Raw genomic sequence first — 22944 nt, 5'->3', positions numbered from 1 at the left:
ATTTCCTTTTAACTTTACATTGTAGTAACTGTTTCTACAGTATCTTATCAATTTCTATAGTATGGTGACAAACTGTATGGCCTCAGCATTGCAACAGCTTAGTTTTTGCTTTTCTTATGTACAGTAAGTTAGACTTTGATGAAAAAAAGCATATTTGAAGACTTTTTTTGAAGTGCAGATAGTACAATGCTGTCCAGTGCTTTCAAATGCTTTCCAATATTTATAGCTGAAATCATACATAACAGTTTGCAAAGCGTATGAGTACTTAAAGTTGGTCTGTCTTAACAATCCAGAGCTTTGAGTCAAAATAATGTTAATATCATCACAACGGTATGATGATAAATAACTTTGACAAACTATAAAGGTTAACAAGACTAATGATAGGAACAGGATTTCAAGTGATAAGCCATGTAGATCAATTTACAATAAATGTACAATAAAAATCAACAATATTACTATCTGTCCTTTGTATGATACATGATTGAAAAGCAAAATGCCAGCAATTATCAGAAATGCAGTTAGTTCTGTTGTATTTATTAGCCACATAGGTGTTTACTCCAAAAATGTTTTCACAGACCCTCCTGAAGTTTACCTGTGAGACAGATTTTGACTCGCATAATCAGCTTAGCTCAAGCAAAGTTTTATTTGAAGCTGTACTCATCAAAGCAGCTTTTTCTTCATCAAAAGTTTGCAAAGAATAAGGCTGCTGGAGCTGGGTAATGATGTGTCTGCAAAATGAGTTGATCTGTCTTAAGACAATACTTTTTCTCTGTTTGGAAGAAGCCTGCTGAGTCTACTTACAGGCAGAATCGCTAAAGCAAAGAGTACTTCAGCTGCATCATTGTTTGACTTAGTATATCTTTTTATTCTTTTGCATATTCTTTTCACTTGCACTCCCATCATTTATTAAGACTTACAGTCTTGGTTTTCTTTTTCTTTGCCTGTTTCTGTGCTTTTTTACATACTACTCAAAACAGAGAACACCCTTTGTAAAAGGAACTGCCTTCCAGGTCCTTTCGGAAAAGCCAGCTCCACAGAAATCAGTTTTCTTTTAAAGGGACCTTACTGAGTAAATCAAGCATGGAAATGTGTATGTGTAGAGTCTTGCATAAAGGTTCCTGTATAATATGGAAGACACATTGCTCTCGTGCTGCTCTGTTCATACTGTCTTCCTTCTTGCCTTTCTCCCCTTCTGTAAATCAAGATGAAAACTACAGGTGGAAACAATAACAGAGACTTACTACCCAGGTTGTGTTTAGAGCAATGGATATCTCTTGACTCCAATGAAATTACTCATGTTAGCCAAACTTCAGTAAATCTTTGAAGAATTAAGACTTTAGACTTTGATCTGTTACTTGTACTATGACATAATGTACACATTTATTGTGTTCCAGAGGTGGTAGTAATAACAAACCACTGGATTAGATTTCTCTCCATGACAGGCTTTTTAACCCCCGTGTGCACCTTGCTAGAGTCTTTGACGACGTTTCAAATAAAAAAATAAAAACAGAAAGCAGACAATACGTGCTTCATGACATATAATGGGAAAGAAATGTCTAACTAATCAACAGCATTGCATTAGAAAGACAGCAGCATATGTTTTACATTATCTGTCAATGCATGGTAATGTAAGAGATGCTTCATATTGTGCCTACTCCTGATAGGGACAACTTGCTCAGATTCATGAACTGTTAGCTAATACAATAATGCAAGGAGAGCAGGGTAGGAGGGAAAAGTGGTTGCATAACCTAGTAAGAGGCTTGATAATGAAAAATTTGTATTCTTTGTCTGACCCAGGGAGTGGCTCAAGATGGAAAAAAAGGAAGAAGAGACCTGTTTTGAACATAACCTACATTCCTTTTATTGAATACATTCTGCTTTTGACTTTTTAAATCTTTTAAGGTCTTTATTTTGAGGACTGGAGAATAAATGACTGAGCACTTTGAGCAAAACCATCTGCTTAAAATAAGAAGTGTTTGCCTGTTTGTCAAAAAGCATTTCTTATTTTGTAAAATACTCTCTGTACATTGTCCCAAAGGAGACAATATTAAAAAACTAATGTCCTGTCCTTGTTTATTAATTATAGTGAGGTAGTACTCACAGGCACCAGTGTAAAACAGTAAAAGAGTGTTTCTTGTGGCTAAAATTGTAGCAAAGGATTTGGATTTGGTCACTTCATTTTCAAAGGTCTCAGTTTCCTCATCTATAAAATGGAGATAGTGATATTTAACTTTTTTGTAACTGTCTTGAGCTCTGCTGACAAAAATGCTGCATAGGAAGTCAGTATCATAATTTATTTATCTCTTTAAAGCACAATAGTAACACATATTACTGAAACAGTCCTGCTTCAGAGTCTAGGTTATGAGAAGACAGGACTAAGAGATGAGACAAATGAGTCTGCGGGGAAGAGGTGTTGAAGCAAAAGTGAAGTGAACAGGTTATCTTTCATCAGGAAAGTCTCAGTTCATCACTCACCTAGATAACCTTTCAGTCTACGTTTGTTTCTAAGATGATATGCTTTTAAATTTGTATTTTCTAGTTCACTGCTCTGTTACTCCAGCTTTGAGCCAATACCAAAGGAAATCTTGATTAATGTAGTACATTATTGTAATACATATGTTCGATGGGAACAGAATGAGGTTGTACATTCAGCCTTCACTTTGCACTTTCTGACAGCCCAGAGCTTCCTTATACTCTTTTGTTGCAGTTGTGCACATTTTTCATTTAGTTCCTCCATTTTTCAAAAAGGAAGAAAGAAGTGTTTTTAACACAGACTTTTGCTATCTTAAGTTTAAAGCTGGCTTTTAATCCTGCTACCTTTAGCCCATCTAAATTCTACAGTTAAAGAGTTATTTGTCTCCTATACCCAGCATTTCTCATCTTCTCTTTCTCTAGCCCTGCTGTATCCTCTTACATCACGGCACTCACAAGACCTGGCAATCGAAGGATTAATGCCTTCCTAGCTTGTGCTCCCATACCAGTATTTGGATCTCCAGTTGAGGTCTTCTTAGCACTTCATTCACCAAAAGGTCAATCCTGGCTTATGTTTTTAGGTGTTAGTGTTTTGCTTTCTTCTCTGATCATAAACAGGAATGTTACAGCATTCCAGTTGGTTCGAGAGGTTGTACAGCTAGATAGAACTTAGAAGAAGCAGTAGGGAATAACCAGTTCGTTCTACACCAAACACAAAATGGTAGGAATAAATTGTCTGCTTCAAGGATTATAAATCTTTTTAAGTACTTCAAACAAAAGTGCAACGAACATGGGGCAAAGTTGGCAAGCTCCTAGCTGCAGCTGTCAGATCCTGAAAATTGGGGCATCAAATGTTGACACTTAGAAGGCTAGATGGTTCAATTACAAGTGATCCTAGGTAAAGCTGTGATATTTTTAGCTTTTTACACAGCACATTGTACTTTTCAGAGTTCAGTGTAGGGCCCCAAGAGCCTATGCTTTCCCAGGGTATTAGAGTAGAATAGTATCATAGCTGTGCTTACCTACAGTAGTTAAAATGAATATTTTTGAAACTGCAGTATAGACAGTTCTATAAATTTGTTAACAGATAAGAGGTTTGCATATTAGCTTACATAAGGACTTAGTTTAATTTTTTCATACAAATGCACATCCATACCTCATCCCACGTAAAACAATATAAAAAATATACAGATTGATACGCTTTGAAAACAGAAAGCAAGAGTCTTGTACCATAGATTTTCTTGTCACTTTTCCTCTAAAACTGTCAAATGAATCTGAATTCACCGGGAAACAGATACGTAGCACATAACTAAATAGATGGATTTTTTGAAAAGAGTATTGAAGAGCTGACAATTCAAACATTAAATGGTTTAAGCCAGGACCCAGGATATTATCACATCAGTATGCTGCCTTCCTCTCTTCATTAAGAGCTTGGGAACAGTTGTATTCCTTTCTGCCAGAAACTCCTCAAACAAGAAAATAGGAGAGTGGATTACAGTTGAGTTGTGAGAACAAAGAAGGCAAATCTATAGGATTCTTGCAGAAGCCAGAAGCTTTTTACTGCAAGAAGTTAAGCATCATTGAGGCCAAATATATGCAGTGATTCAGACATAAAATATAGCTTCACAGAACTGAATGCTCTTTCAGCCCCCACTGGCATGAATAAATCATTAATTTTATTGATCTGTGCATTTTCAGTGATAACTGAAAATGGTTTTTCATTAAAAATATTTTGATTGGTCCAAATTATTACTAATGGCTACTTCAATATTTCTTTCCTGCCCAGGAGCAAGCATGCCTAGAAGAGATATTCTACTCACAGCTAATGAAGAATTTTCCTGATTAATCTGTCTATTAAGCAAACTGTCGGATACTTTAATTTCAATAGACTGAGATAATACTGGTCTGATCTCTTAAAAGTTTGTCCTTCTGTATATGAGTCATTAATCTTATCCAACAAGGGCTGTACTAGCTCAAATCTAGAGTGTCTTGGAAAAGATTACTGAAAACCTGTCATGATCAGGAATTTATCTTAACTGAATTTTAATACTTTGAACTGTACATATATGTTAATTGGTCTAGCTAGAAAATTAAACATCTGCTCCTTAATCCTCAAAAAAAATAGAGATACCTAACTAAGACTTGCTATAATTATCCTGTTTATGTAAATAATTTTATTGACAAAACTATTTATTTGGAAGCTTCTTTAGATTTTGTATTTCAGAAAGATTTTTTTTTAATAATTAATACCTTATTTTCTGTAGTGCTTTCATACGAATAATATTTTGATTACTATAAAAATACAAATTAATACAGTAATCCACAAAACACTATTTTTAAAGATTGACACAAAAGTGGGGGATTAATCTGGGATTTGTTCTTTTCTGCAAACAAGCTTATTCAGTTTCTCCATTAATGATAATCTTGGAATAAGAACCTTGTGAAACTTTCACATGGGGCAAATGTTAATTTTAAGGAAAAGAAATTACGAGTTTATAGTGAAAGCACAGGACTAAGGATTAGAGGAGCTGGGCTTTGATCCCAGTTCAGCAATGCGCTGAAGCATGTGGTTAACATGCTTACGTTCTTTCCTGGAGAGGGGTGAATTGCCAGACTCTGTATGGTCCTACAGATGCCATTTTAATAGCTTTGATTCGGTTTTGTCATTTAGGATTATAATAGTACTTAGTTACCTCACAAAAGTGTTGTAAGACTTAATCTGTTGATATCAATCGCTTGCAGACTGTAATAAATGGAGAAGCATAAAGTACCGGCATTGGTGGATTTTTCAACAAAAATGGAACATAATACAGAAACTCCCCCAGGGATGCTCAATACCTGCATGCTTCAGGACAATATATGATAGTATATGGTTTCATTTACTCTGTTTTATAACCTACCTTCCAAGCTTTTCATATTATAGTCACCCATAAAAATAGGCAAGTGGAAAAGCGTAATATTTCTTTGCTTTCATATGGATAGTTTTTATATCTCAGGGGACTCTGACTAGGCTAGCAAACATGGGTCAAAAGGCCTGTTTACTTTGACTGCTAACTCAGTGCCAGCATTTGGTTCTTGTCCAGTCATTTAATCTTTGAAGCTTAAATAACTATTTGTGTTAAGTTGCTTGAGAAAGAAAAGCTTACTAGCGGACATAGCCTTGAATGGTACGTTACTTCGGGCATTGACAGATCCATGGGAATTCGGTAGGTTGAGCCTGCTGAGTTTCTACGCAGGGAGCAGTTGACCTCGTCTATGGGAAAATGCTGTTGGTCAAAAATGGATTCCTTTTGGGTCATGAGCTTGAAAGTGATATGGCTAGACATAGTTATTCTTTTTTTGAATTATTCATATTATTTAAAAGACCTTCTGCCACAGTACAATACCGTGTTTTATACTATTTTAAGGGCTTGATTTTTCATCCACATATTGGTGGGAGCAGGAGCTGTTTAAAGGTTCAGAAGTAATGCTCGCACAAACGAAAACGTTGGTATCTTTCTGCAGGCTTATTTATAATTTTTGGATACTTATGGATTCTCAGATTTTAGGCTGGAGAAACCTAATTTTGCCATAAGATCCTTCCAAGCTGCTGGTTTAAGTGGAGTTAAATCTAATAACTCCAGCTCTGAATTTGGCCCTGGATCTAAAGAAGGCTTCACTTGGTGAGATTTTGAGGGGCTAATCTGTGCTGCATTTGGAGTAGATGAAATCTCTTGCAAATTTTGCCAAACCATTGATTCTTTTTCTATAGATATTACCATTTTGCTACGGTTGTTTATATCTTGTTTTACCTTGTTTCCTGAAATGTAAGTTATGTGAAAACTTAAGTTTGCTTTTAAAAAAACAGAGGTTACAATCAAAGATAGACATGCATCTCCTAAAATGGATAGGTTTCACTTGTCAATGTAAGCAGCTTGTAGATAGTTAGTTTTGGATGGAATTTTTATTATATAGTCCTAACTTAATCAGCTAATAATAGAACATTGGTAGAATCAGTTCTTTAATCAACAAGATCCTTTGATTTCCATTGTAAGATACATTGTGCTTTGAATATTGAATATGCAAATACTCTACCTCCCACTCAAGCTATTTTCAAAATCTTAGAAGTAGCTATAGAAGTGAGGAGAATAATAGTTTACTTTCTATCCTGGGATAAACTGACAGAAAATCACTCAGATTTGATAGCTGTATGTGGTCACATATGAGCTAAGTTTCTTCCCTTACATCATTCTTTACTATATTCCACTGGTCTAATGAAATATCCCTGGAATAACTCCATCGAGACGGAGAACTATGCTTCCCTTCAATTTTCTTCAGTTAGTTGGAGAGAATGTATTTGTACTTCTGTAGTCTCTTGAAAAATCACAGAAGAGTTGGAATTGTCTAAGCAAAACAAAAGATGTCTCTTGTACTAACTAGGAGAATGTAGTTGAATTTGCTATGAAAAAACAATTCATTCTGGTAATAATATATTAAATGCACCAATAATATAACAAAGACAGTAGGACTGTAACGCCGCCTCCGCTGTGCAGTGCTGTGTCTTAGGTGACCTTGTCTATCCGTGTCCTAGGTAATACGCACAATGTAAATGGTATTCCAAAGCCACACATAGTCCAATCTGCATAGAGCACATTGAGTAATTTGTGGGTTTGTTCTTTCACCAAAAACGTTTATAGCTTTTGGCTTTAAAAATAGTTCTGGAGCATAGCAAGAGAGAAGCAGCTTTGGCCTAGATATTGCACAGGATGGCAGATGAACAGGGTTGATTTCATTTTGGGCATTTTGCCCAGGACACTTTTTATAGAACATACAGTTACTCTGGGGGTTCTTAGGCTGTAGTCACATTGGATTTTTGGATTTATTCTTCAGAAGGGAGAGTCACATAATTTTATAAAAAAGGAAAATTAATGTAAATTTCAGAATGTAGGTTCTTTCATGTTGGAGTTTTAGATTTCTATCCGTGGTAGTGGGACTGCTGCTTTCTCCCTGAGGCTGCCTGTTGTAGGCTCATTCTGCACATGCTGATCCCCTCCTGGACAAGGAACATTCCAAAGCCTGTTCTTGCACTATTTACTCTAATAGATTTTATTTGTTTTCTGTCTCTGCATCTGAATACACTTTGTAGCTGTGACTGGCAATTGCCTCTCATCTCTCATGTAAAATATAAGAAGAAAAGCTAAGCCTGTCTGACAGATGGAAAAAATTAAGGCAAAGAAAAATATTAGTTGTGTGTTTCAACACCTGGTATTTCAGATGTCTTTCAAATTGCGCACACAAGGATTTCAGATGCAAATTAGCAAAGGCTGTTGATCTTTCAGGATGTGAAAATGTAAATTCTCCATTACCTTAGATTTTATGCAAAGTTTATTTATGGCAGTTCTCCACTTCTATACAAGAACTCTACTTTTATTTTCCTGTTAAAAAATTAGCCAGTAACGTCATTCAGGTCTGCAAGAAGCACTGAAAGAGAACAATAAACTTTAACTATTGAGAACCAGCATTTAAAAACCAATAATCTTTTCCCATGTTCTCTTCTCCTAATTTTTCTGTACTTTCTTATCATGCTTCTTGGTCTGCAGAGCTCTTGGGGGCTGGCACTGCTGATCTCCTGTTCTGCTGCAAGTACAAATTACTGTTACATTAACTTTTTTATTATCCGTGATTCTCGGAACATTTTACAAACACTAATTACATTTCCAACTGTCAAATGGGGGTGAGTGAGTAGAATTGAATCATCTCCCTATTACAAATGGGTGAGCTGAGACACAGAGCAATGGAGCTGGTGTTTTTGATCTCGAACAGTGAGCAAATGCAGGACCGAAAATAAATAGACTCTGGGAATCCTGAATTCCACTCCTCTGTTCTAAACGCTTAATCTTCAGTATGTAGTCCAAATAGGATAATTACATTGTTTATAGCAACAGTCTGTGGTGAGGCCATTTTTTGCCTTAAGTTAAATGACAGATATTTCTATTCTTTCTCATTTCAGTTCAAACACTATGTTAATAAGCTCCGGAGCAAAAACACGTATTATAAAAAGAAGCGACTAGAAATAGCAGAAATTACAGCTGAGTATGGTATCCTCCAGAGGACAGAAGAACTGCTAAAACAGCGCCATGAGGCTATTCAGCAGCAGTTGGTAATACAAGCATGTACCACTCCGGCAGTTCATCACCCCGGCTCCCCTGATAACTAGCTATGTAATGAGGCGGACGTTGTTTTGCTATTTTCTAATGTATTTCATCCTCAGCTCTCCTGTTGCCATTAGTAAAAGACATACGGGGGTAAAAAATTTATTTTCATCTATTGACTATGCCAAGCTGCTGTTTTTTCTGTGCAGCAGTCGTTTTTTACAGGCTGTCATATATGTTCTGCTATTTCTTTTTAGCCTCAGGGGTTTGACCCTACTTTCTGAAGTCAATGGCAAATCTTCCCTGACCTCAGTTAGAGCAAGATTGGATTATTCGGTTAGTTTCTGGTATCCATATATACGTTAAGGGCTGTTAAAATTATGTTATTAACAGTAAACAGGATTCAAATTACTGCTGCAAAAATATATAGGAATAGTACTTAAAAAAAGAGAGGGGGAGGGAAAAAAAATTCTAACCCCGGAACATTTAGAAGAAAATGTATTTCACAGTAAGTGAAGGAAAAGACAGACATATTACTCCAAAATTTAAAACTAGAGGAATGCTCTTTCTAACCTGGAAAAGCAGGAAAAAGATTTCTGCTATGCATACCTGTAAGCATTCAGGGAATATACATGTATTCCAAATGCAAGGAGATTCCCTTTTTAGTCTACAACAATCTACTGCTACAATATTTTCTTCTAATATCAGTATTTTTGTTATCAAAATATTTTTGTTATTATATCAGTGTTTATATGCCCATATTTTGCATTTTTAAACATAAAAATACTTGTTCGGTTAAAAAATGAAATGAAAGTGTGAGAATACATAGGACAGACTTTGGAAAGGGCTCTCATATAGTTGCAAGGGATGATGTTATGCAATTTCAACAGGGCATTCACTGTCTAATTAAAAATATAACCAGAACTGCTGCCTGGGTACCAAGAAGCACCTAAGCAGTAAAGGATCAGGGCTTTTCCTCCGATTGTTACTCAGCTAAAAGGAATCTGGATGTGTGTGGACGTGTGTTTTCACTTAAGAAATTGTTATTTACAGCAGGATAACCAATATATACTAGTCATCCCACAATAAAATCACAGCAGAGGCAAAGCCCTAGAAGTTTCTCCATGAAGCGGCTACACGTGGTCACCGGTATATTCCTGTGCAAGTCTGACTTTTTCTAAACTATCTTATAATAAAACTACAGAGCTTTAATTTCATAAAGTTCTTACCACCAGAAAACTAGCATGCACTTTTTTGCAAAGCTAGAAATATAGTTTTCTTGCCCTGGGTGTAGTGCCCTATCAAACTGTACACTGCTATTAAAGTCTACAAAATGGTCCCATCATAGTAGCAGTAGCTATTATGAGAGAAAACCTTTTCTTAAACATATGCTTGTGAGGGGTTTTGTGAGGCTGATGGACATGGAGTTCATAGATACATGTGTCTCTTAAGAATGAATGTTTTCCTTTTTAGCAAATTGTGGATGCTTAAGTCAACACTCAGCTTTCAGTTTACAGAAATACCCTCTTTGCATACTTAATGAGCAAGCATTGCTAAACTGTACATTTACAATTAAATGTAAAGTTTTGCTAAAATTTGGTAAGATGGCATTAGTATTACTATAATGAATACAGAATTTTTTTAGTTTAGCTTGACAGTTGTTTATAAAATAATTAGACCTTACATCTTCAGATTGAGCACCCGTCCTTTACATATTTAACTGTTCAGAACCTGACCTAAAGTCCACTTAATTTGGTGGAAACTTTCTGTTAATTTCATTGGGCATCAGATGACCAAATCGTGGTATTACAGAGTTGTTCATGTCCTACGATAGAAGAGCCAGATACAGGATTTAGTTGTTGTGGTGGCTAGATTATTCATGACTTTTAAAATAAATTGATTACAGTACTTACCTTTTCAGCTTTCTTACAGTATCTCAGCTATATGAGAGAATTCGCTGTGTTACTGGAGTAATGAACTCACATTTTGCATTTTTTTTAATATCTGCAGCAAGCTATTGAAGACAAGAAAGGTATTTCTGGATATAGCTACACCCAGGAGGAGCTGGAAAGAGTATCTGCAGTAAAAAGTGAAATGGATGAAATGAAAGGCCGAACACTAGATAACATGTCTGAAATGGTGATCTTTTTCATAATTATTTTATTTCTGCAGTTTGAATGTTCAGTTCTTCGGAATATAAAACCAAGTTTAATATTTTTGGTCAGGTTTTTCATGTTGTTTTATGTACGTTTGCATATATATATATATATATATATAGTATATCTCTGCAAAGGTAATCTGGAAAAAGCTTACCAAAATGTATATTTCTTTTAATGTATGAAGAAAAAATTTAGAATTAAAAAAAATAATCCTACTTTCCCCCCTTCAGAAATATCAGGGATATCAAGTCTTGCTGTCTTGTTGTCTTTGGTTTTGACTTTTTTGTGATTTAGTAGGTGGTTTCATGTTTGTTCTTGCACAGTAATTGAAAGAGAGGAATGTTTTAAATCTTTAATACAGTCTTTTTCTAAGGTGTTTGTAAAATACTGGAGTTAAGCATTTGATAAAAAGAATACTTAACATGACTAAAGAGCTGAAGCAAATAGCTCTTCTTTTTCTCTGTACCCAATTTTCAATTGCTCTTAGCTCTGTGGTGTTTTAATTTAATTTATCGCATAGCCATAGAAGCAAGACAGAACATGAACTTCTAACATCATAAAAGAGCAAAAACCAAAATAACGTTTTTTGAAAGTCATTAGGGCACTTTTAAAATAAATTGATATAACTAAAACAGAATGATTCTCAGATAGAAAGCTGGATAGAATTTTGATCTTCAATATAAATACTTTAAAGTGTTTCTATTTGTTTTTAGCATTTTAAAACATTATTTAACCTGTACAGTTTTTTTTTCTTATGGCTCTCTTCCTTTCTGTCAGCCCACCTCTATTCAACTCCTTGATTTTTCCCAACTCACCAAGCTGCTCAGGTGTCTAGCACACAGGCTGTCTGCTGGACTTCTCTGTGAAGTGCTCGGTTCAAACTACGGGAGCAGTAGTTGTCTGTTTTGTGCCAATGACACCACTGCCATATGGGTTCTTTCCCTTTATTAATTAGCCCTGTGCTTTTTTTATATCATATATAGTCCCATCTTCTTTTGTAACATCTTTTTTCTCTCCATATTTTGGCTTTCTTCTCTTTTCTTTTCACATTCCTAATAATATAAATGTACTACTAATATCATATTATTAATGTCTATAATTTGTCCCTCTATCAGGTAAAAAAACTGAATACTATGGTGGCAGATAAGAAGTCCAACCTAGCTCCTGTTATCAAAGAACTGAGACAGTTGCGTCAGAAGTGCCAGGTTAGTAGAAACACTTTAGGAATACTTTGAACAAAGCTTCTTAATGAAATAGGTAGGTAGTAGGACAGACTTTGGGAAATACTCCTGTGTTTTCCTCTGCAAATTTGTCCATGCAGTCAGAGGTTATAGTTACAGAAGGAGTTGATTGTATGTATAGATACTATCTGTATATATATATATATGCCTTGGCATGGATGTATTTGTGCCTTAAAAGGGAGGATATGTGCAATTTAGAAGCTGAGTTGAGACCATACAGAAATTCAGATCAGAAGGTGATTAGCTTAAGTTTGATTCCACTTATCAGACCCCTAAATGCTTCAAATACTGCAAATCCTCAGTGTCTCATCAACTTTGTACACCTTGTTTGTGTGATGCATTTTTTATTTTAAGCACAAAATACAGTTATTTTGATGTATTAACCCTTCCTTTCATTCTGGGTAAGTGAAGTCAAAATCAGAAATAAGCCTAACTTACAGATCTCTGGTGTTGTACAAGGACATAATCAGCTCCAAAGGAAAGCTGGAAATAGCAGAATAGGTCAAATGTGATTTGCAGTAGGCAACATGCAGGAGATTGGAATTATTAAAAGCTGACAGGGAAGGCACAAAATCAGGCTGAATATTTTGTCTTTTACTGTAAATTTTTAAAAGTTGCTGTACCAGGAGAAAATTTAAAAAATCATGGTTCAAAATGTAGCAAAGTTAGGTTCCAAATGACTGATAGGTGCTGGCTTGTTTGTTTCTCAGCTCTAATCATCTCAGCTAAAGCTCTCCTTTTAAAGTGGATCACAAATAATATCTCATCCAAATAGTTGAACACAGTGATCTACGTCCTTTATCAGTCTGTAGGAATGACAGATTTATCCATTTGCTTTCAAAATCTTATACAGATCTGAAAAAAATCATTCAGGCTCTCAGCTGCTGTAAGTTGGCTCATCCTCATAGTAGTAAATGGAGCTATCCATTTATCTCTCAACTACATTTCCAGAAAACTTATTTTTAATGGTTCAATTTAAAGTGTCAACAAATGAAATCCAGCTAAGCTGTTTGTTGTGTACAACTAGAAAGCTCACTTTTCATGGGTGGCAAGTATAATTATCCTGTCTTAATCTCTAATTTTATAATTACCTTTCCTTTCTGCTTGCAAACACTCCCCTATGGATGTGACTATAAAGAGGATATTTGCATGTTATGTTGTGGTGTATACAGCTGATCCTCCAGTATGCAAGCAGGGGCTAGCGGCTTCCCCGTGTGTAATAATAGCCGTGTGCCTGCTTGGTTTATGTAAGTGCCTGTGAGTGTGCCAGTAGCTGAGGCTGATGTGTGAGACTGACAGGAACACAGTCTGCCTGGATGTCACATGTCAGTCAATTGAAGATTTCATTTACATATCCCTTTGCCCTTTCCACATAAGGAATTAACTCAAGAATGTGATGAAAAAAAAGTCCAGTACGACAGTTGTGCAGCGGGGTTAGAGAGCAATCGCTCTACACTGGAACAGGTAAGGTGGTGACTTGGTCACGTATATTAATAAATGCTGTGCAAGTTATTCGTTATGGTATAGTCTTTTTCCTACCTTCCCTCTGGATATGGACAGTCCAAATTCACTTCAGGTGGAGATGAGTCCGTGGTGATCCATAACTACGCAAATCAATGTGCCTGCAGCTGCTCTGCACTAGCTACAGTCCCATGCATCTTGTTTTTTAATAGCAACAAGTGAACACAGTGGTATGTACAGTCCATCCTGTGGAGTCCAGCTTCGATTAGTAGGAATGTTGTAAAAGATGGTACATCTGCCAGAAATCCTGCCGACCTGTATAGTATCTATTAGGAAACAATTTGACAATAAAATGTTAAGGACTAATTTATCAAGACAAATCTTCATATGCACTTAGCAGATTCATTAAATTAGCAACACCAATTTAACCAATAATTAATACACTGAAATTAATGGCAAGGTTACTTCATTAAACGTGACTGTCTTGCATTCTTGAAAATTATCAACAAAAATACAATAGTTTTAAAAAAAATACAAACATATGTGAGGCTTGTCCATATGCAGTTTATGTATGGCTTGAACAATAGTGCTTCTAGGAAGGGATGTACCTAAGCCAGTGCAATCCTCTAATGTGGGTACAGATATACTATTATTAATATATTTATATGAATCTGCTTTATTTGTCTAGATCACCTCCTTTGAATTTTGGCTGGACTTGATTTTCAAGGACTTGGACACATAAGCAATATATTTCAAAATAAAAAAGGTGTACATTTAAAGTGCAGGCGGATATACAGCTATTTTTTCTCTGCACTAAAAGTTCTTTGTATGGCTTAACCCAAGTGAGATAAAAGAATCCACAGATAAAGCTAGTATTAAGTAGACCTTCCATTAGAACTATTGTGCAATAACTACTCAAGGCTTTTTCCTTCCTAGACAAACCTTAGTCATATTCTAACACATCATGACAAGCAAGTCCACTGATTAAGCTGCACTTGACTGTCAGCAACTACAGAATTCAGGTTTTTAGCTGATGGTCTGAAAGTCACATAGTGACACAGCTTTGGAGTTGACAACTTTTGTGTGACCTGGAGTAATTGAATTCCGCTTGGATTATCAGTTTTCTTGGTATGGACCATTTAGAGCTGGGGAACCTGAAGGGGAACGCTAATCCACTGCCTCCATACTCCCCAACATAGTTACTGATTGCTAATTAACATATTATTAACATGACTGTAGCTTCTAACACACATTTCACAGATGTGTTCCAGGAAATACTTGTTCACAATTGTATTTAGCACTTTAAGAAACGAGAGTCTTGGCAGCATTTGTGAAGTGTCTGTTAGAAGTTAAAGTCATATTAGTAAATGCCTGTTCACAATCCGTTAGCATCTCTAACTGTAGCTGAAATTTAAAAAAAAGAAATTACCCTTTCATTTATTACTTTTAAAGAGACTACTGTAAAGCCCAAATTGTATGAACATGTAAGAAATGATCAATTCAGAATTATGCCTGTTTCTGTTATGGACTCTCATGGTTAATATAGTAACACAGGGCATCTACTGTAGACCTTCAGTTATGATGTCCATTAAAATATTATTGTTGTACTGCAGGAAGTGAAAGGACTTCTTGAGGAGTGTATTCAGGAAGAAAGCAACTACCGTTATATTAACTGCATGAAGAGGGTAAGATCGGAAGAGAGACCAAATTGTTCTTGGTGAAATGAAATAGGAGTTATAGTATATATTTTTAAAACATTTGTGTATTTCTTTATAGAATATAGAAGTACAGCTGCAGCGTGCTAAAGAAGAAATGAAAACATACGTTTCCCCAGATCCACAGGAGAGACGAAAAGCAATTCGGTAAATATATTAGTGCATTTCGTTTGTGTTAACTTGAAGGATTTTCATAAACTGAAACTGAAGTTAAGAATTTTCTCACTGGCATTTGAACTGAAGGAGTTCACCTGATAAATTTAGAAACACTATAATAATCTAAAAATAAGCATCTTGAATCCCAGTATGTACTGCTGTAAATCTAAGAGTTCTCTCAGACATACCAAAAGATTTTCCCTTCCTGCTGGAGATTATGGGCCCCAGATAGTGGCTGTTCACTGCAGCCCCTGTTGGCGCAGACCCAGAGAAGCCATGCTGCTGCGAGGTCCTGCAGGAAGCGCGGCTCCACCAGACGCAGTGACCGAGCCAGGTTTCCCTGCGACTCCAGCATGCAGCAGTAGGAGGTCTGCCACCTCTCGAAGGGAGCAACCATATGCTGCCCCCACATTTTGGCCATTTTTTTTGCAAATCTTCAACTGTTCTTTTAGGTATAATAGCTATCGCCATCGCTGGTGCAGGAATGGAGAACTGCATATACTTATCCTAAGTGGATTTTGCTTTGCCTTTCTCACTGGAGATAGACAGAATAAATACTGCTCTGCACTATCCCACTAACCCTCATCTTTACACTCAATTTAATAGACTCCAGTATAAGGTCAATTGCTCCAGCCTGTGAGTTTTTTCAGGACCCCTTATCTTTACATGGTGGGAAGGGAAGCCTAAAAGGTTATGAATTGAGCTGGTGAACATTTTTATGTAGTTTTCCATTTAAAATAATACAGTTCTGCCAAAGATTGAAATATTTTCTGAGAAGGGGATATTTTGGTTTAATTTTCTGTGCAAATAATTTTAAACTTTATCACATTATATAGACTTTTACACTTCAGTACATATTAAATATTTTAATAAAAGTATCCTTTTTAAAATGGTATATATATTCAATCTTTTAATTCAATATAAAAGTTTAAACATAATTCAGGCAATAAAGTCAACACAATGGTTCATCCCTGCCAAAATTAAACATCAGAAGAATCCAAAATCAAATATTTTGTAACTTTCATTTAGTAAAAGTGTCAAAATATCTTTTTTGTCTTACTCATAATTACTTTTTTTAAAATACCAGAATTCTCCATGAAATAGAAATAGTGATTTCCAGCTGCTTTTATCTTTGACTAGAAAATGTCTTAAATCTAGCTCTCAATAAAATGAACAAGTTTAAATTATTGTCAGTAGTTTTACAATTTCATCTGTAGCTTTCACCCCATTTTATTTGGCAGACATGAAAATAGTTATCCAAACATCAGTTTTAAAATTAAGGTATGCTGGGTTTGATAAAGAGTATGGTTTTTAGTTTTATTTTGAATGAATGAAATGAGTGAAAAACACTTGGATATTTTGAAAGTAGGATTGCGCATCTCTAAAAATGTAGTCGCTACAGTACCAAGGAGTCTCTGCAGAGTACACCTTTTTAAATCTGTGCTGAGAGGGCATCAGCTTTGCCGTGTACCTCTCCATCTCACTACAGTCTGCTCAATGAGCATTCCTGCTTTGCTTTATTGCTCGGACTGTAAAAAGCCACAGCAATATAGGTCTTGGATGTGAAGCCTCTTAGATTTCTGTATTCGTATTTCAGAGACATGACAGATTGTTGCTTGAGATCTTTATAATCTGTCACGTCAGAGCTGTGGTTCATGTACAGCCTTCTATACAAGTTGCCAAAATCCTTCACAAAATTGTCCCATTCATAAAACTCAATTAAAAAACATGATTGAGTGGCAAAGCAAAGACAGAACTGCTAATTAGATAAATAATAAGCATTCTATGTTTCATTTTAAAACTTCAGACCACCTAGCTGCTGAAGTGACATCAGAAAAAGAGAGCCAGTAGTTGTCTATCACTTCTCAAAGGAGATGGAAGAACAGACCTGTTTCCCAGGATATCTGTCCTCTTAGACTCACTGCCTTTGGGAATAATTTCTGGGCCTTTCTGCTGCAGTGGTGGTGACTAGGGAAGCAACAGTAAGTTGGTAGTAAACGTAGTCAAATGTCATTCAGTATCACCTGAGGCAATTTCTTCACTCACCACAGTGAAGAAAGGCCACTAGGGTTGACCACTTTTGACTGGAGAATAAGAAGCTTCTTACTCCGTCTCACAAAATAACAGAAGGCTGAAGGATACAGAAGATTTATCTAATAAAAATGGGTAAAACAGCAAAATTAAGCAGAAGGATAAAAAAAAAAAAAGAGAAAAACCCTTGAGAAAAATCTTAGTGATGACGTGAGTATTGATTAGTATGAAAGGCGGCACAGCTCAGCCAAGCAGCTGAGAGGAAATGCAGGTCACGCAGCAGCCACTGTCCTTTTATGGCCTTGCAGGGAAGGGGAGGATTGAGTTTATACACAGATGCTAAGCAAAAATTTCTCCAACTCAAGTGCTTGTGAAGTGAACATCCACAATGTGCATACACACACAGACAAGCCATCAAAGGCAAACGCTGGAATTAAAGGGCGAGTCCAGCTATGTAATTCCAGGTATGGCGAGGAGAATGCGAATGGAGCGGTACCGCTTTCTGCACTGTCCCTGCCTCACTTGCTAACTGCGAGCACCGAAGGCAGGGAAATGAACCCCCTCCCTGGGACTACGCACGTTTTGGCCTTCTGTAAGATGTCGCAGAACAGTCACATTTAAATGAATTACAACAACGTTCAGTATCCAGAGCTTTACACAAAAGAAAATGAGGAGAGAAAATGTATTTCTAGACATCCTTTTAGAATGTGTATGTATTTTTCAGCAGGCACTGGAATGTAAACGGAGCAAAAATGAGCCATAAATAGAACAGCACTTTCCTAATAACGTATTGAACAAAAAATGTCTTAATTCCGACCCTCTTTATTGAACATAAACTCTCTGTTCTGTGCAGTCATTTCTTAGGAATGTGAAAAGTTAATTTTGTTCTCTAAAAACAGAAAGTGTTTTTTTTTTTAATTAAGTTATTAAGTTGCATTCTTTCCAGTCATCATTATAAATAGTAAAGAAAAACTTACCAAGAAAGACATCTAATTTTCTGATGATTATTTTGAAAACTGTACTCAAAAAAAAAAAGTATGTTCTTGAGGCCAAATGCGTGTGAACATATACAGTGTGCCAGTGGGAAATCAGAAGATGCAGTGCGGCTTTCCATCCCTCTGACTTGGTGAGGATTGCTAGGGATCAGCTGTGCCTGCACCGCGCCTGGAGCAGCCTCAAGACTGCTCTGCTCTGTACTGACTAGAGTCATCCCAGGCTGACGGATCAGTAAATGACCCAGCTGCATTCCTTGCACATCCATTCCGGGGAGAGCATGGCGCGCAGCACCGGGCGGCATGGGGCCCAAGCGCTCCAGCTCAAGGGCTGCGGTACCTGGTAGAAATGGGAGAAATACTGGAAACATGATGCTCCAATTCTCTTTCCACACTGCTGCTCACTATGCGCTAGCAAACCTTCACACTCGAGCATCGTGAAGGCTGATATTTCTTTATGGAAATTTGGATTTCTCTGTGCAAAGTCCTTCTATCCTGAGCAATTTGGAAAGTTCTTTTGATGAGCTGGCCTATTTTGTTTTTCACTAGCAGTCAAACTCTCAACCTCTAAGTTTACCTGTTACACACAAAATGTAATACTTGATTTCATAAAAGAGAATCAGTGAAGATGTCTTTTTGTTGTCACATTTCAAAAAAATTAAAAATAAGTGTAGAAATATTTCTCACTTTTGCTGTTATGATTTGCATATTATATTGCAGGTTTCATGTATTGAGTTTGGGTATGTCAGAAAGTAATCCCTCCACTTGTTGCACACAAAAGCGTACAGCCAAGATTTTTAATAACGAATGTCAACAGTTATGCTACTAAGTTTATGTTTAAGCACCTAAATGTGAAGCCTGGTTTTTAAAAGTGCTGAACACACAATGGTTCCATTGCAGTAACTGGATTTGTCAAAGCTGGGGTGAAATTCTACTGCCCTTCATTCCTGTATTTTCCCACTCATTCTAATGCTACATCCGTAGCCGTTAAGGGCTGTGGATTCGTATACTCTGACATTTGTACAAATAGAGGGTACTGGATAACCTCAGAATATCATCAGCGTAAATGCATTACTAAAAAGGGATCATGTATGTCTTGCCTAACTGGTCTTGCTGTCATCTTCAAGCTGGAAGCAACAGTAATCATATGCGCTTTGAAAATGTAAGAGATCTTATCCAGTAACACTTTTGCTAACTGCATAACTGAGGGAATCAAGGATATCTGATCCCTGATGTCAAGCGATATGTTGCCCAGTAACAAAAAAGTTTCTCCATGCTTCCTCTTCTGACTGGCTCATTTATGAACCTCCCAATACTTTCATAATTTTCCAGGCTTGCATCATTATTATGTCCTATTATTTAGAAACAATTAAAATCATAATAAAAATATTATATATTTCTTTTAGAGAACAGTATACACGAATGATCCTTGAACAAGAAAACCTTGGGAAGGTAAGAATGAGGTTTTTACCTTGTAAAAGCCTTGTACAGTTCATATATTTGTGGGGCTTATTACAGAATGCTGCGGTCAGTCTTTTATAAAAAGCATATTGCAGTCCACAAAGAAAATTCCATTACTGCTGGCATTGGTAACTAATACCCTGACAAGAGATCATGCTGGCTCTTCAGGGCTTGATTTCCTACAGCGTATAGCATGAGCTGCTTGTAAAAGATAGTCAAACAGCTTAACATGACAGCACATTCCCTGTAAACCATTTGGATAAGAAACTGAAACATGGGTATAACAAACGGTGCCAGCTCAAATTTTAAGTTGTATATAAAGCAACCTGTTGAAGACAATAAATTTTCAACGTGTCAGCCTTATCACTGTTATTAAAGGCCAGGGGATCATCACTGTAGCAGTGTTAAACAAAAGCAGTTGTCCATTTCTAATCTTGCACGAATCTCAGATCAGCATGGAGGAGGTTAGCCTTACTAATTCCCACTAAACATCCTTCTTTTATTAATTTTCTTTTTATGAGTCAGTCTGTGAGTGACTTTTACACATTTGGGCTGCCACTATTAATGATTCATAGTGGGTTACATCATAAAACATTAATTTCATGTTTATAATATGATAATGTGAATCCATCGTAGGCTGCAACTTGACACTGTAAGAGCTCTGTGTGACCATGAACTCACATTTTTAGCATAACTTCCCAAATAGATGAGACTATTATTTAGAGAGTTTTAAAACATTGAAATAATTGTCAATCCACACAAAGCACATATCTAAGCCCACGGGTGCTGTTGCATTTATCACTTGCAAGGTGTGGTACTAGCTTAAACCAAAGGTAATACTGTTTCAGTGGGAAATAAAAATCTTTGTCATTCTTAGCTGCCTACGTAAGCAACTTTTGTGGTGTAAAATTGTTCCAGAAATCTAATGTTTTTTTTGTATTTGTAACAGAAATTACGAGAGAAGCAAAAAGTTGTACGGGAAAGTCACGGGCCAAATATGAAGCAAGTTAAAATGTGGCAGGATTTTGAGCAGTTAATGGAATGTAAGAGCGAATGTTTTCTAAAACAACAAAATCAAACAGCCATCGGTCAAGTCATTCAGGAAGGAGGTAAAGATAGGCTTGTATTATGAATTCTTCCTTCTTATACCAACATAAAGCAGGAAAACAGTGTGTTGATTTCTTAAAGGTAATCTCATACTAAATATCATTGCTTTCATTATTTCTGCATAAATTTGTCGTAAATTATTTGGTTTTAGTGCATAAACAACGAGTGAAACTAACCACTGTACGAAGCTTTTCCTCCATTGTTTAAGTGACAACATAATGTGGTTAGGAAGATCTGTTATGAGATCTGCACTAGGGTGAACCTTGTCGTAAATCTTTGCTTTATGAGGCTGGGAATGGCATGCATCTGCAGCGAGATCAAAGGAAAAGAAATCCTTTTCCAGGGTCACAGAAAACTTACGTAATTGCCCGGCTCCTTATTCTGAATCACTAAGGTTACATTTTTGCAGCGCCTGGGACTGGATATTGTATAGTTGTGGACCTCCTGGCTTGGCAGCCTCCTTCCCTATTGTCTTTATTCATCTAGTGTGACTGGCAAGAATGGAGCCATTTCTGGTCGGAGCTGCACAGACCTTGCCTGCACGCTCCTAGTCATGCTTTCCCTGCACGGTTGATTTAAACTGATTGTGCTTGCAGGAGACACTTCATGGCTACAGCGTCAGGAGTAGGATCTGAGAACAATTACTTGGATTCTGAGCTTTTTCCACTATCTTTTGTTGTTTTTAACAAATGTGTTTTTCTTACACATATACCTTTTTCGAATTTCTCTTAGTTACCCATGTGAAAGTGTTAACTGTAGTCCATTAACGGCTTTCTCTAGTGAGGATATCTGTGCAGTGTGAGTCCAAAGCGATTACAGTTGCCCAAAGAGGGTCATCTCAGGGATGGAGGGTCACTGATGCTGCAGATATGGCCCAGCGGTTCTTGCGTGTGTTCAGGTATGCAGAACAGAGAGATACACAAGGCTCCCTTGTGCTCTAACTTTGACCTGTGAGCCACAAGCAACTTTCACTTTGCCCTAAAAATTGCATCATGAGACCCAAAGCTGACCCAGGATGAGAGGAATGCAGATGAGGCTTGAAACTGTCTCTCACGCTTCATCATTTCTGATGAGCCCCTCTTAGCCACAGTGAAAGATCAGAAGCAGAGAGATAAGTCTGGGAGACCAAAATTCTTGCTGTTCTTCTTTACTTTCTTGGCCAATTGAATTTCTAAATAGTTTTTTTTTCTGTTTTCCTGCCTAAAGTAGAATGGACTTAGTCACTGATAGTTCTTTCAGATGTAATTTGAACATAAAATATAATTTAGCTTTCTCTGATACCTGAGATCTTTCACTGTTTTCTTTATCAAGAGAGAGGATGGGAGTTATATAGTTCCTTGTTTGTCTTTGCATTAAATATATTTGTTAACAGAACTAAAATAAAATCTGATGACTACATTTTGACTGTATGGTATTCTTTTTTTACATTTCTGAGGTAAAAGTAATAGAAGGTAAATTGTTAGTGGCAAGCACTTTGCTGGGCCATAGGAGAAAGACTTTTGAAAAACTCAGGGTCATTTCGTGGAATTTCTCTCAGATGCTCCCCAAAGGGTTCAAAACCCCAGCGTATGCCTAAGGAGCAGGTCTCGGATCCATGGATTCCCAGGGCATCCTCATGTAAGCCCTCCCACACTGCCGAACAGCTGAAGATAGCCTTTCTCGACAGCTGCACACTAATCTTTCCCAGGACAAGGAGAAGCAGCAATTTTTCCCCTACGCAGATTTTCCGTGAGTGTGGCGGGAAGGCGGTTGTGTGGGATGCAGGCACAGGTAGGGTAGCTGGAGCGGGGAAGCGTGCCGCGTTGCCACCACCCGCTGCGTCCCCGGTTTGGTCACTCTGCACAGCAGGAGGAGATGGGCTTTACTAAGGCAGTGAAAAGGGACCATATCAATCCGAAAGGGACAAGCTCAGGAAAATGGCATGTGCAGGCTACACAGTGCGGGGAAAGCTATCTCCAGAACTACTTCCAACTTCTCTCCCTGCTAGCCCAGTACCATTATTATCATTCTATTTATCT

General features: G+C 36.9%; 1 protein-coding gene across 1 annotated transcript in view; it reads left to right on the top strand.

Annotated features, from left to right (window-relative positions):
- Positions 1 to 22315, top strand: part of IFT81 (intraflagellar transport 81) — a 44216-nt gene extending 21901 nt beyond the window's left edge. Inside the window, exons 12-19 of the mRNA XM_067307094.1 lie at positions 8462 to 8611; positions 10614 to 10742; positions 11878 to 11967; positions 13381 to 13467; positions 15078 to 15149; positions 15241 to 15326; positions 19765 to 19810; positions 20769 to 22315. Coding sequence (XP_067163195.1) covers positions 8462 to 8611; positions 10614 to 10742; positions 11878 to 11967; positions 13381 to 13467; positions 15078 to 15149; positions 15241 to 15326; positions 19765 to 19810; positions 20769 to 20951 — 843 coding nt within the window. The 3' untranslated portion in view covers positions 20952 to 22315. The remainder of the gene's footprint in view (positions 1 to 8461; positions 8612 to 10613; positions 10743 to 11877; positions 11968 to 13380; positions 13468 to 15077; positions 15150 to 15240; positions 15327 to 19764; positions 19811 to 20768) is intronic.
- Positions 22316 to 22944: the final 629 nt, after the last annotated feature.

Source organism: Apteryx mantelli, chromosome 17 (genome assembly GCF_036417845.1).
Source record: "Apteryx mantelli isolate bAptMan1 chromosome 17, bAptMan1.hap1, whole genome shotgun sequence".
Taxonomy (NCBI): domain Eukaryota; kingdom Metazoa; phylum Chordata; class Aves; order Apterygiformes; family Apterygidae; genus Apteryx; species Apteryx mantelli.
This window is presented reverse-complemented; position numbering and strand designations above follow the sequence as displayed.